This window comes from Lates calcarifer, linkage group LG10 (assembly GCF_001640805.2).
Source record: "Lates calcarifer isolate ASB-BC8 linkage group LG10, TLL_Latcal_v3, whole genome shotgun sequence".
Lineage (NCBI taxonomy): Eukaryota > Metazoa > Chordata > Actinopteri > Centropomidae > Lates > Lates calcarifer.
The window spans coordinates 1,084,577-1,097,270 of record NC_066842.1 but is presented as its reverse complement, the minus strand read 5'-3'; the positions used below and the strand labels follow the sequence as shown (position 1 = coordinate 1,097,270).

At 39.8% G+C, this 12,694-nt stretch overlaps 1 protein-coding gene across 3 annotated transcripts in view; it reads right to left on the bottom strand.

The window, feature by feature from the left end:
* Nucleotides 1–12,694, bottom strand: part of cadps2 (Ca++-dependent secretion activator 2) — a 157,410-nt gene that overhangs the window by 76,093 nt on the left and 68,623 nt on the right. For all 3 annotated transcript variants that reach the window (XM_018704949.2, XM_051073199.1, XM_051073200.1), the window contains exons 7-8: nucleotides 10,316–10,427; nucleotides 6,569–6,708 (exon numbers count right to left, since the gene is read on the bottom strand). In XM_018704949.2, the coding sequence (XP_018560465.1) occupies nucleotides 6,569–6,708; nucleotides 10,316–10,427 (252 nt within the window). The remainder of the gene's footprint in view (nucleotides 1–6,568; nucleotides 6,709–10,315; nucleotides 10,428–12,694) is intronic.

The window sequence follows — 12,694 nt, the reverse complement described above, 5'->3', positions numbered from 1 at the left end:
GGCTGGACAGAAAACACAGAGTAAAAGCCACATCGCAGCCTGACTGGAGTTTAGGAAACAGAACTTAAAGGAGTCTGAAAGCATGGGGGAAAGATTCTCTGGTCTGTTGAGAAACAAATCATCCAATCTGATGGAGCTTGAGAGGATCTGCAGGATGACTGGAATAAACTGATTTCTGAAGTAATTCAGAAGTTCAGTGGATTTTTTAAATATATTCCTGTCTCAGATCAGTCAGTTGTGTTCTCAGTGCATTTATTTCTTCTCATTTAGTAAACCTTTCTCTTTGTGCACCTGAATCACTAGACACCCTCAGATAATATGACTTTCCTGCTCAATTATCGCTTTCAGAATTTAGGAGATTAATCAATGAGTCAATACATAGAAAATTAACTAACAGCTATTTTGATCACTGATTAATCACAGAGTCATTTCTAAAGCAAAAACACTCGACATGCTCTGGTTCCAGCTTCTCCGATGAAGGTGAAGATTTCTGGCTTTTCTCTGTTTTATATGAGTGTCACTTCAGTGTCTTTGGGGTTTGCACTGTTGTTTGGACAAAAAAAAAAAATTAGTTAGTTAATCGAAAAGCTAAACTACAGATTAAGATGAAAAAATAATTGCGTTGTTATCAATGTTGCAGCCCTTCCCTCCTGAAGGTGATAACTAAACAGTACAAATCAGAGACACTTTAACATCAAATTACAACAATAAAAGAACAAAGAATGGATCAAGCACAGAAAGTAGTTTTTTTTTTTTCCTCTACATTTTTTCACTTCTCACAACCTCAAGACTCCAGAGAGTTTATTTTTAGGGAGGTTTTTTAGGTTTATTTTTTAAGCTTGTCAATAGTTTCAGGCAGCAGTTGGTTGTAATTTAACACATATGAAGAACAACAACCAAAGGCTTCTGAGAGTCTTTATGGGTCAGATTGTGTTGTTGATATATTAAGTTTCCCAGTATTTCACAATATATCACACCACATTATGTCCTCACTCCAGCTGCTGCCATTATCGAGACAATCATTTCTTCCCCTAATGAGGAAACCAAAAGGAGAAAGTAATCAGTCTGGAGCCGGGAGAGGCCACGACACAGACAGCAGCTCATTGAGGAAGTCTTGAGGAAAATGGAAGAATGACCAGCGTGGCCTCTCAATCAATGGCTGCTCCCGGGCCTCCTGAAGCGTGGGATACAGGCAAGTGCAAGTGAGGAAAATCAATCGATGGCGAGACCTCTTTCTTCAGCCCTGCTGCCCGCCCTTAAAGAAAAGGCCTCCAGTCAAGGCTGCAGCGCGTCTGGACCGAGAATCTGGGCCATTCTGCACATCCTGCACGACTCCGGGTTAACATGTGGCACCGCTCGCCGGCCACTTGTGAAAATTATTTGGCTGTCTGTCCTCCTCCTCTTGCAGGGTTTCAAACATCCATTCAGCCGCAGCCGGAGGGATGGACTGCAGACGCCAGAGAGTTCACTGCAGGCATTTAACAGTCCTCACTAGGAAAAAAAACTCCCGTCTTTAACTGGTCATTTAGCTGGGGTTTTCAAAGAGTGATGAGACACTAGACTTCTTAACACTTTAACATTTTTAAAAACATTTCTAGAAATTACAGTGAGAATAAAACAAAATAAAACAAAAAACAGATTCATTTGAGTGAAAAACAGGTGAAATAATATCACCACATTGGTGATTAAAGATGTTAGAGATTGTTTATTTAAAAAAAACAAAAAAACATTTTTTGATCAAATAATAAAGTAAATGATCTAACAAGGATGATTTTTTTTTTGCAGTGGAACCTACAGAAATTGTTATTTTTCTCTTTTTGCTAATTTTACACTAAAAAGGTACTAACAAACTAAACTAAAAAAATACAGATTTCCTAAAAATCATCTCAAAGGTTTTTCCACCTGTTTATAAAAAAGAATTAACACAACATTACTGAGTAACGTAAAGATAAATAAACCTTTATCACCAGGTTTTATGTTCCAAATGTTGTTCTGTTTTTGGTGAGGAGAAATAATGACATAAATGATCTCTCTACATTGGCAGATTATATATATTATATACATTAATTATGCTCCTGAAACCAAACCTTAATAATAATGATAATAATAATAATAATAATAATAATAATAATAATAATAATAATAATAATAATAATAATAATATAACAATGGCCCACATTTTATAATATAATATAATATAATATAATATAATATAATATAATATAATACAATATTATATTATATTATATTATATTATATTATATTATATTATATTATATTATATTATATTATATGTTAAGGAGGGAATCTTTGCAGGCCTGCTGCTGGATTTCATAAAAGACCAGAATCAGAATGATAAAAGAGTCAACAGTGGTTTCCAGTCAGATCTGATCCTCTGAGCTCAAACAGGATGATATATAAATACCTTTTCCAGAAAACAATCAAGAATTTAATGATCACAACCGAAAAAATGTGTGAGCACAGTTTGAAACACAAAAACACGTCAACAGATCGGGTTCCCTCAGAGAGCCTTCAAGTGATTAACAAAGAAGAAATCTCCTGCTGCTCGCTCTGAACAGACTCACACAGCTCAGACGTTTCTTCTGTTATCTTAATGCATCAAAAAATACAAAACAAAAACAAACAAAACCATCAGATCAGAACATGTTCATGATCATTTGTCAAACACAGCGTTTCCTGTTTGTGCACTTTTTCCTTTTTCTGCCCGTTTTTTTGAGAGCGTAAAAGGTCGGCCTCCAAATGGATTCATCTCTTTAACCTTTCCATGTTTTTCTTTTTGCAGTCTGAACCCAGGAAAAACATAAATAAAACAAATGCAGAGAAACATTTTCAGTGTGTGCTCTTTTTCTTGACGATGACATTCCTGCATCAGCTGGCCTCTTGTTGGACTCTGTTTGTCTGTTTTTATTTGACTGTATTTATCACTCGCCCTGTTAAATCTCAGTCTCACAGACTGTGTCTTTAACAAATCAGAGACGGCAGAGTCAGATTAAACACATGAAGAAGAGCTGGATGTGAACCAGAGACAGGCTGGACTCACAGGGAGACTAACACTGACCCCTTGTGGAGCTTTTTGACAACTGCCTCCGATCCCTTTCTTTTCTCTGTCGGTGTAATCGGAGCTGCCTGACTCCCACTGTGTTGTGTTCATTACAGTGACAGAGGCTCCTGCAGGAGGCTGTTAGGAGGAGGAGGACGAGTGAAACACAGAAGCTTTAAGACCAACTGCTGCTCCTCAACCCTCCTCTCACTTCACTGTAACCTGATTAACTCCACCAGGAAAACATGAACGTCAAATCCAGAAATACACTGATGAGCCACAACATTAAAACCACTGACAGGCTGACACTGTTGAAGACCAAGCACACTCCCCATGGCAACAGCTGTCCACAAAAACTGCTCAGGAATGTCTTGACCTGGCCTCCAAACTCCCCTTGGTATATATCAAGGATGAGTTTAGCCTAGCTTAGCATAAAGACTAGAAGCAGGGGGAAACTGCTAGCCTCGCTCTATTGAAACAATACACATCTTTCAACAGCAACAGCCCACAGACACAACCACAACTGCTACACTCTCCTCCTATGTTCTTGGAGACAGTAAACGCAGCGATGCAGAGATCACAGATCGTTAAATTCTCGCTTTACAAAACAGATTTAACTGGAGAGTTTTCTGCTTACGATATTCCTAATCTTGTAGAAGTCAAAATATTTCTGGAGTTTGTTTGAGGTTTTCTTTGGGCAGGACACACGTAGACGTAGACACACACACACACACACACATATATATATATATATAAAGATAGTGACTTGGAATTTTTTTGAATCTTGATTTGTAATCTTGATTCTATTGAAGAGAAACCAATTCGAGTTGTGCTTCACTGTGAGAGAATATACAGAGGCGCATGGTAAATGGACTGCATTCATGTATCGCTTTTCTAATCTTAACCACCACTCAAAACACTTTACACTTCACAGACATATTCATACAGCACGTCCATACAAAGCAGTTCTCTGTCGCACACATGGGGGCTTCAGGGTCTTGCCCAAGGACACCTGACATGTGGACTGGAGGAGCTGAACCACCGACCCTCTGATTATTAGATGACCTGCTCCACCTCCTGAGCCTTTGACTTTATAATAAGTCAAAGCTTTTGACTCTATCGTCTATTGAAGCTGCATATAAAGGGACACAAAGCACTACAAAGCGAGGACAGGGTGACGTCGGGTGTAAGCTTCCAATTTACCCATAATAAAAAGGTGGACAGGTTTTAGCTGGGGTTTGCTGCCATTGTCCTGAAAGACAATAATGTGACAGGCTGTTAAAATATACACATGCAGCCTGAGTGTTCTAGGCAGAACATCATTAACAGTGAGTAACAGGTCATTTTCAGAAATGTACCCATGTGCTGACCATAATCTAAGTATCCTAATAATTATCACATATTTTACATGTACTTACATCTCATTACAAATTAAGAATTATATGGCAGCTCTCCCTGGCTTCATTGCCAGCCATGGTTATTAATTTTCCCTTTTAGAGTCTCTTTAAATTCCTCATAAACTGAATTCATCTTATATTCACAGGCACAAGTTAAATTAACACCAACTCAACTGACAGACATCTGAACCAGTTCAGGCAACTTATTAGACAATGTCAGATTCCATCAGACTGCCATGCAAAGTTTCAGGAATGTTTCCAAACCCATTCCACAACATCAACAGTCTCTCCTCCTCAGTCAAGCTCAGATTATTAGTTCCACCAAGAAGGATATGTTGTTTGTTTGTTTGTCCAGAAATGATTTTCACCAGACTTGGTGGAGGGAGAGGACATGAGTCAGGGACAAACCCTTTAGACTTTGGTGCAGATCCAGGATTTTTTCATCACTTTCCTTTACGTTGTGAAATTGGACATTCCATATTTAACCTTGGTGGAGGTATTCACTCTTCTGAGAGCTGTTGTAGTTTCAGTGTAGTCACATAAAACAATATCAAGGCCACACTCAGACATCACTGTTTGTCACAAAAGACACTTTATCTAAAGGTGTTTGTTCAGGGAGAAACTTCCAGCAGCTGATGGGAAAGAAAATCTAGAAACTCTGAAATATTTTCACTTTATCTTCTGTTTCTGTTTCTCATAAGGCGAGAGAAAACTGTTGTTCTTCCTTTTGATGTCTTCACTGAGGTGTTGTTTTTTTTAATTGCAGTATTTTCTCTTTAGATATCAGAATGTGTTTAGGTATTTGCTCACTAAACGTTTCTGTGACTTAAACAGTGAAAAACCCTCAGAGTGTGAGAAAAGGTTGACACTAAGCTGTGGTGTTAAATCAGCTGAAACACTCACATAAACTCAGAGTTCTGTGGGTTTGGAAATTAGATTTAGCTGCCACCTACTGGCAGAAAATGAGAACTGCACAACACATAGTTAAGGTATGTATTTATTCAGGGCATGTTGCTGTCAGCTCGGACATGTTCATCTGCACACGCCTGGTTTGTTTCATACCTATGAACAGGTGTGAAAGGAGTCGGTCAGCGTTGTTGCCCAGCAGATGAAAATATCAATGGCCAAAATGTCCAGTGGAAAATCTGCCAAATAAAGTCTGGTGTGTGACAAATAAAAATTGTTCACAACTGAAAACTCTTTGGAATCTGTGGATTGTTTATTGATCAAGAACAGTGTATCCGGCAATCACAACCAGACGCCGCTGTTTTTTTGAGGTTGATTGATTGATTAATTGATTAATTGATTGATTTTTGAGGTTTGAGGCTGAAACATTAAAGGAAAAACCTCTGATGGAAGATGGACAGAACTCTGTGAGATAACTTTACATTTTCTGTGACTGATGAAAAATGAAAACTACAAATTTTTGACAAGTAAACTTTTCAGTGTTGACTTTTAATAATGTTAATTTGAAATGGACAGTCAAACCTTCACAAATTAATGTATAAAGAACATATTTTCCATCTAAAATAACCGCATAGTTAATCACAGGTGTGATTGCAGGAATTATATTGTGTAAATATCCACCATCATGTCCTTCAACCAATGATCACATCCTCAGATTCAACACAGACTGTTTCTACTTCCTGTATTTAACCAGTAGGTGGAGCTGTAGTCCTACTCATGCTTTAAACAAGTCCAAGTCACAAACACACACTTTATCAACACACACTTATTATATCATCATCTCTGTCAGAATAATTTTGGGACAGTTTTACTTCACTAATTCACACATGGATTGATATTGAATGTGGAAGCTGGGTCAGTGATTAATGTCACCTGTCTCACCTGTTACATGTCACCCCCCTCCTCTCCTCCATGTTTCCTGTCTATATCCACACTGTAAACTGTCAGACTGGACAGAGGCTGTGTTGCATCAGAGATCTGAGATATGGAAGCTGTTTTTGACACATGAGCTCTGCTGCTGTTCCTGAAACCTTGGCCTCGCCCTGCACACTGACTGGTTTTTGCTTTTCTGACAGTTGGAAGTTTTCTGTTTTCTGTGGATTGTGTGTGTTTGTTTTTGACTGAGGAGAAGCTGCAGACTCACCCGCTGTGCTTCATGTTGGGGGGTTTGTCCATGCGGACGGCCAGCTTGATCTTCAGCTCATTGTCCTGACTGTTCTTGGGGACGACCATGCGGTGGAACTCGGCCTGCTTCGGTCCATTGGTGGTCGGGTTCAGGACCACCTGACGAGTGGGAGTGGGGAGATGGAGTTTCATAAAACCAACTAATCATCATCAGCCTTCTGTCTTGATGATTGATGATGGAATAACAGTATGATTTATAGCTGACAGGTGTTCATCCAGTAGTGACAGTATGATGTAGTAACCATGGAGATGCTGGTGTTGTTTTCTATTAGAGTTGAAATGTGACCACAGATTCATTGTCACTTTGAGGTGTAGTGTAACAGTGCAGGGACATCTACACCTTTTATCCATCCATTGGTGTTTGGTGTTACACTGTACACTGTTACAGATTAGATAAAAACGTCACATTTGTGACCACAGTCATATTTTATGGACTTTTTATTTTCATCACAGTGGCAGAAATGCTCTTCCATACTCAGTGTATCTATCTCTGAAGGGGACATGAAGTACATTGGTTCTTTGTTCACTAAATGACCACATTAAACTACTTCCACAGACATTGTCATGTTCCTACAGCTGCCACACAGACCATAACGGTCCTGCGAAAATGCTCCACACCTGGTTTTATTCTTAAAATCTTCATGTCCATCAATGGTAGAGATACTGAGATACTGAGACAACATTAATAACAGATTGTGTTTGAGAAAAAAATAATGATTGATTGATTGATGATTAAAGGCTGTTTATAACAACTTCAACAACACTCTGCTTTAGGGATTTTGCCCTTTTTCCCAAATCTAAGTACTGAACGACAGAATAGCCAGTTATTGACTCAGTTTTTAGTGCCACAGCACTGCCTGGCAGATGACCTGAATTTAGGCATTGGAATTGATATCAGGATAGAAAAACTTGGACTGGTAAGTCCTTGTTTTGTAGTTTGAGACTTGTAACATAAATGTCAGGATTCTGCAGCTGAAGCATTCAAGAGGAAAACTGACCGAGGTTGTTATATTGAGGGTAAGAGGCTGAGTTTAAGATCTGTGAGTCAGGTTCTCCCTCTGGTCACATGTTGGGAAAGGACAGAGTTTACTGGAGGAAGTGGAAATCTTTGCTCAAATCACTCCTCAGTTGGCTCTCGTGTATTTTCACATCATGGATTTTGTTCATATGATCAAAAACAAAAGTCAAGCAGCAGCTTTGAGCCCTGCGAGAGTCTGTTAACTAGCAACCATGGCTCACTTTGTTTACTGTGCTTTGTCCTCAGTGTCCTTCATCTGTCTGCTTCCATTACAGCACACTAACAGAGCGTCTACAGCTCCATCAGGACTCTGCTCACACACACACACTGGTGTAAACTGTGTATCTACAACTCCTGTTAACATCTCCAACATCATGAATGACACCTGAAACTTTTGAACCGCCAGCTCCCAGGCAGACTTCTAGGGTTGGGTTATATGTTAGTCCAACAACCGCTGATTATGGATATATTCGTGCAGGTGAGCACTGCTGTCTCTTATCCTATGTCATCCACAGTCTTTACTGTGAAAATATAACCAGACCCTTGCTGCATGTCATTCCCCTGCTCTCTCTCCCTATTTCCTGTCTCTCTCCACTGTCCTTGAATTGAATCGAATAAAGGCAAAAAGCCCCAAAAATAATATAAAAAAATCTAATTTTACTGACACATTATAGTCTATAGGCCACTTTTCTTTAATAAGCAATAAGCTGGAAAGAGGCTGAACAGCTGTTCGACACCATTTGAAAAGGAGTCCGATGGCGTCAGATGGAGGACGCCTCTACTTGCAGTTTCCAAATGAGTAAACAGCTGGAGATAACATGTGCTCGTAAATTATATAATATGTTTTATGAGTTGACATTGGTTTTAAACAATCGATCGGACAGCAACCACTAAAGACAGTTTGACAGTCATTTCTTCACTGCCCTGTTTTGTTAAAGACAGAAATCAGTGCAACAAGAACATGCTTTACAGGTTAGTTATTCCCAGATCCAATTCTCTTGGAGACAGACCATTAAATTAACTAAATAAAAAAACAAAACCTGCCCCCCAAAAAATCAACCAGTAATGGACTCAGCCAATCGTAGATAGCCTATATATTTATTCAATCACTGAGCCCTAATGGAAACCCAACATTTCCTGCTGTTTCAAATAAACAGTTCTCGATTGTCAAACCAAAAGGAGACTTTTATTGTGAAGAAATCATAACATAAATTACAAATACAAATTCAGGTATACTGAACTCTACTGGACAGATGAATAGCATTCTTCCTTCTTGCTGATGGTGGTAGAGAACACTGTCTAACACATCACCACAAAAAGCCCTGAAGTCCCACAGGACTGCAACCTCCAAAAGACACCTACAATATCCTTAATGACCCCCAGAACCTCATAAAGACCCACTAGAAACCTTCTGAAGGATTTCTGGGACCTCCCCAAGGACCACTACAACCTCCAGGACTCCTTGAACCTTCTTAAGGATCTCTGCAACCTACTCATTGAGAATCTCTCATTAGAACCTCCAAAAGACCCCTAGAAACTCCTAGAGGACCTCTGGATTCTCTTCATTAACCACTACAACCTCTTATCTAAAGGACCATTAAAACCTTCTTAATGACTACTAAAACCATTCGTAGAACCTTTTTACTGATCACTTAAATTTTTTTAAACGATCCCTACAACAGGACCTCCATAACCTTTCCATCAACCACTAATACATGCTTAACGATCCTGATAACCACCTCATAGTTGGAACCAGTGGGCTGAGAGCCACAGGGTAGAGAAGTCAGCACTGTAGGTTTTGGGACTTTCCACCAGACAGTAAGAACTGAAGAAACCTTCTGGATGCGGAGTGAAACGTCCTCAACAATCTAGAGCAGGTCCTGTTGCCTAGTGACTCTGATCTGTGAACAGCCTTTGAAATAAATCCACATCTAAAGGGTGACCTATTTCATGTTGCAATTAGCATAGCATGAACTCAGTCTGGGTCAGACAAGGTAAAAAGTTTCACCACAGACAGATGACTGTTTCTAAAATCCCTGTTAGGGCTCTGTGGTGACATTATAGTGATTCAAAGTGACTGGAGGAGAGTCACTAAATTCAGTCACCAACACGTCAGCTCCAGTTAAAACTCTGAACCATCACTGCATATGACAAGACTCATCTGAGGACATGAAAAGGCAGATTTCATGTGTAAAAATGTCGTTTACACATGTCTCCAAAACAACATGTGCTTTTAAAATTAGCTGTGTTTATATTTACCCCCCACCCACCCCCTCAGCTGCTGTGGTGTTGATACTGATGCTGACTGATTCGGTGCTGTCAGGATGTAACAGGATGTAAAAGTGTAGTTTTCAGTCAGAGGTCGATAATCATTTTTGTCTTGATTTAAAAATATGTTCCTGTCACTTCAGTGGTTCAGTAGTTAATCAGTTCATTATTCAGAGACAGTTCACGTGATACTGAGGCAATCAAATACCAGGTTATTATTATCATCATTATTATTTTATTATTTTTTTCTACTGAAGTTATTAAAAGCTTATTTGACGTTTAATTAAAGGCAGAGTGAACACACTGATTAACGTCGAGCCTAACATCATGTGATTAAAGCCTGACAGCTGATCTGATTCAGGTCAAACACTTCTTGTACTGTAGTCTGTGTTGTGTGTGGCTCAGTATAGGTGGACTCACCCGACCCAGTTCCTTGTCCTCCAGAGCCAGGACCCCGGTGCTCTCTGTGAACAGCTTCACTTTGACTGAGGGCAGAGGGTGAGTCGTGGTGAAGTCGCCCTGAGTCCCCCACCTGAAAGACAACAGCTTGGTGACTAGGGTAAAAATGTTTAACAAACGCCATGAAACGTCCTCAACTGATCTTAAATGTTGTTTGAATATGCAAATGACAGATTAACTATTTAAATATGCGTTTCTAGAACAGAAATATGAACTTCATCTGGACTATTGACATATTAGAGTCAAAGGTTTTTAAAGAAGAGTTTTTTGATAATCTCTTTTTATTCCTCCATAGAAATACTGTCAACAGCCATAAATAATACATTTTCATCACGTTTTTATAAATCAGAAAGATATGAACTGTAATTGAAATCTACAGAAGCAAACAGACAAGGTCTAATAAAATAAACACTTAAATGTGTATTTTGGACATTTTCTTTCCACTAGTCAAGACCCAACCCAACGTTTCCTGCTGCTGTTCCTTCACATTAAAGCCAGTGGGAGACTTTTATTGTGAAGAAGATTGTGTTCAAAGCCAGAGGTTAGCAGAGATTCTTTAGTGGTGCAAACACTCAACACAAACACAAGAAGATATGAAAAAAATTGGCACCATTTTGTCAGCAGGTCAGTTTTTGATGTCTCAGGAAGGAACAGCTGCAGACGACAGACTCCTGTAACTGGCATCTGGTTCTGATCTGAACTGGACGTTGTGGAAAAATTTAACATCCCTGCTTCGTTTTGTATCTATAAAACTGAGCTACAGATAATTTTAGGTTTTAATCATTTGCTTTGAGAGACGGTGACACAGCGTCTGTCGAGCTCAGCTGATATTTTTTCCAGATTTTAAATCTCACAGGGAGAGACGAGCTTGTGAGATTCAGTCAAGCTTTGTGAGGCGAGAATTTTTATTCTCATGAGCGCAACAAACAGAAAGCCTTCATGTATGAATATGTGAGTATATTTTTGTTTTCAAAAGCACAAACAAAGCCCCAAGTGGAGCTACCGGTTGCCAAAACCCACAGGACGAGAGGAGTCTTCATTTTTAATCGCACTTACTTAGAGGTCACAGACGACAAAGTTAACTGTGACAACAGGTCACCCTGCAAATTTTTACTCCGTTTCCTGTAACAACATCACATCAGGTCTTAGTCACAGATCCAGAGGCAGTGAACAGTCCCATCAGTGTCAGCTGTTATCAAGAATCACTTATTGTTCATGTCGCAGAAACGCTAATGGAGCCGAGTCACGCCCTCTGCTCAGGATGATGGGGACACCATTATACACACTGAGAGCCACGCTCCTGTCATTACAGGGCTTTGTGTCAAAACTGTCATTTGAAGCAAGTGTGTATCTGTGTGTGTGTGTGGGGGGGGGGGGGGTGCACAGATGACAGGTGACCCCTTCACTTGTTGAGGGCGAGAAGCAAAGTCAGGCTTCATATTCAGTTTCCAAGGCAACGCTGTGCAGAAAGGTGTGTTCGCTGCACTCATACACACACACAGCATTTTTTAAGTAATCACAGACATCAGATGTGGAAGACACTGATACAAACAGCTTTGACCTTATGTTTTAACTGACCTGAGATAAGTGTTTTAAGGCGAGTGATAACGCGATGATGGCTGTTGTTACGGCTTCGTTTCGTCTCACACCTGCTCTGGTGACTTGATCTTGAGCATTAAAAGCATTAAAACCAGGCGACGGGTGAAATCAGACTGTTCGACCAATTTAAAGACTGAAATCTCTGCTGCTGTTTGTTTGTGTCGGTTGGACTGAATCAGAACAGAAAATGATTCACTGTCAGAGTCAGTCAATGTTTCACCCCACACACCAAACCTGCAGACAGCAGCTCGGTCAGATTGGGACCTGGGGAGTTCGGAGGCCAGGTCAGCGCCTTGGGCCCCTGCCATGGGTGGGTGTGCTTGGTCTGCAACAATGTTTAGGTGGGTGGTGACAGATTTAATTTATAAAGCTCTGCCTCTCTGCAGGTTTCATTCTCTACAGCAACCACGAACTCCAGCCTGGAACAAACCAATTGGACAATAATGATGAGTTGATTTGTGATAAAGGTGCAGAAACAGTGGTTTGGTCCTTAGAGTGAATCAAAAATGCTTGACATTCTAAAATAATTACAATAATTAAAGGTATTGCTAATGAAAAGGTCCTCAGTGATTACAGAGCTGCTGCACTACAACTGCAGGAGTCATCAGAGCAATCTGACAACGGTGTAATCACCGCTAATCGCGTTGTCCGTGTAATTATGGTTAACTGCGTTGTCATTAAGTGTATGTGTGTGTTATGGAAGATGAGGGATGTGAAAGTGTTGTGTGGGCTAATTACAGT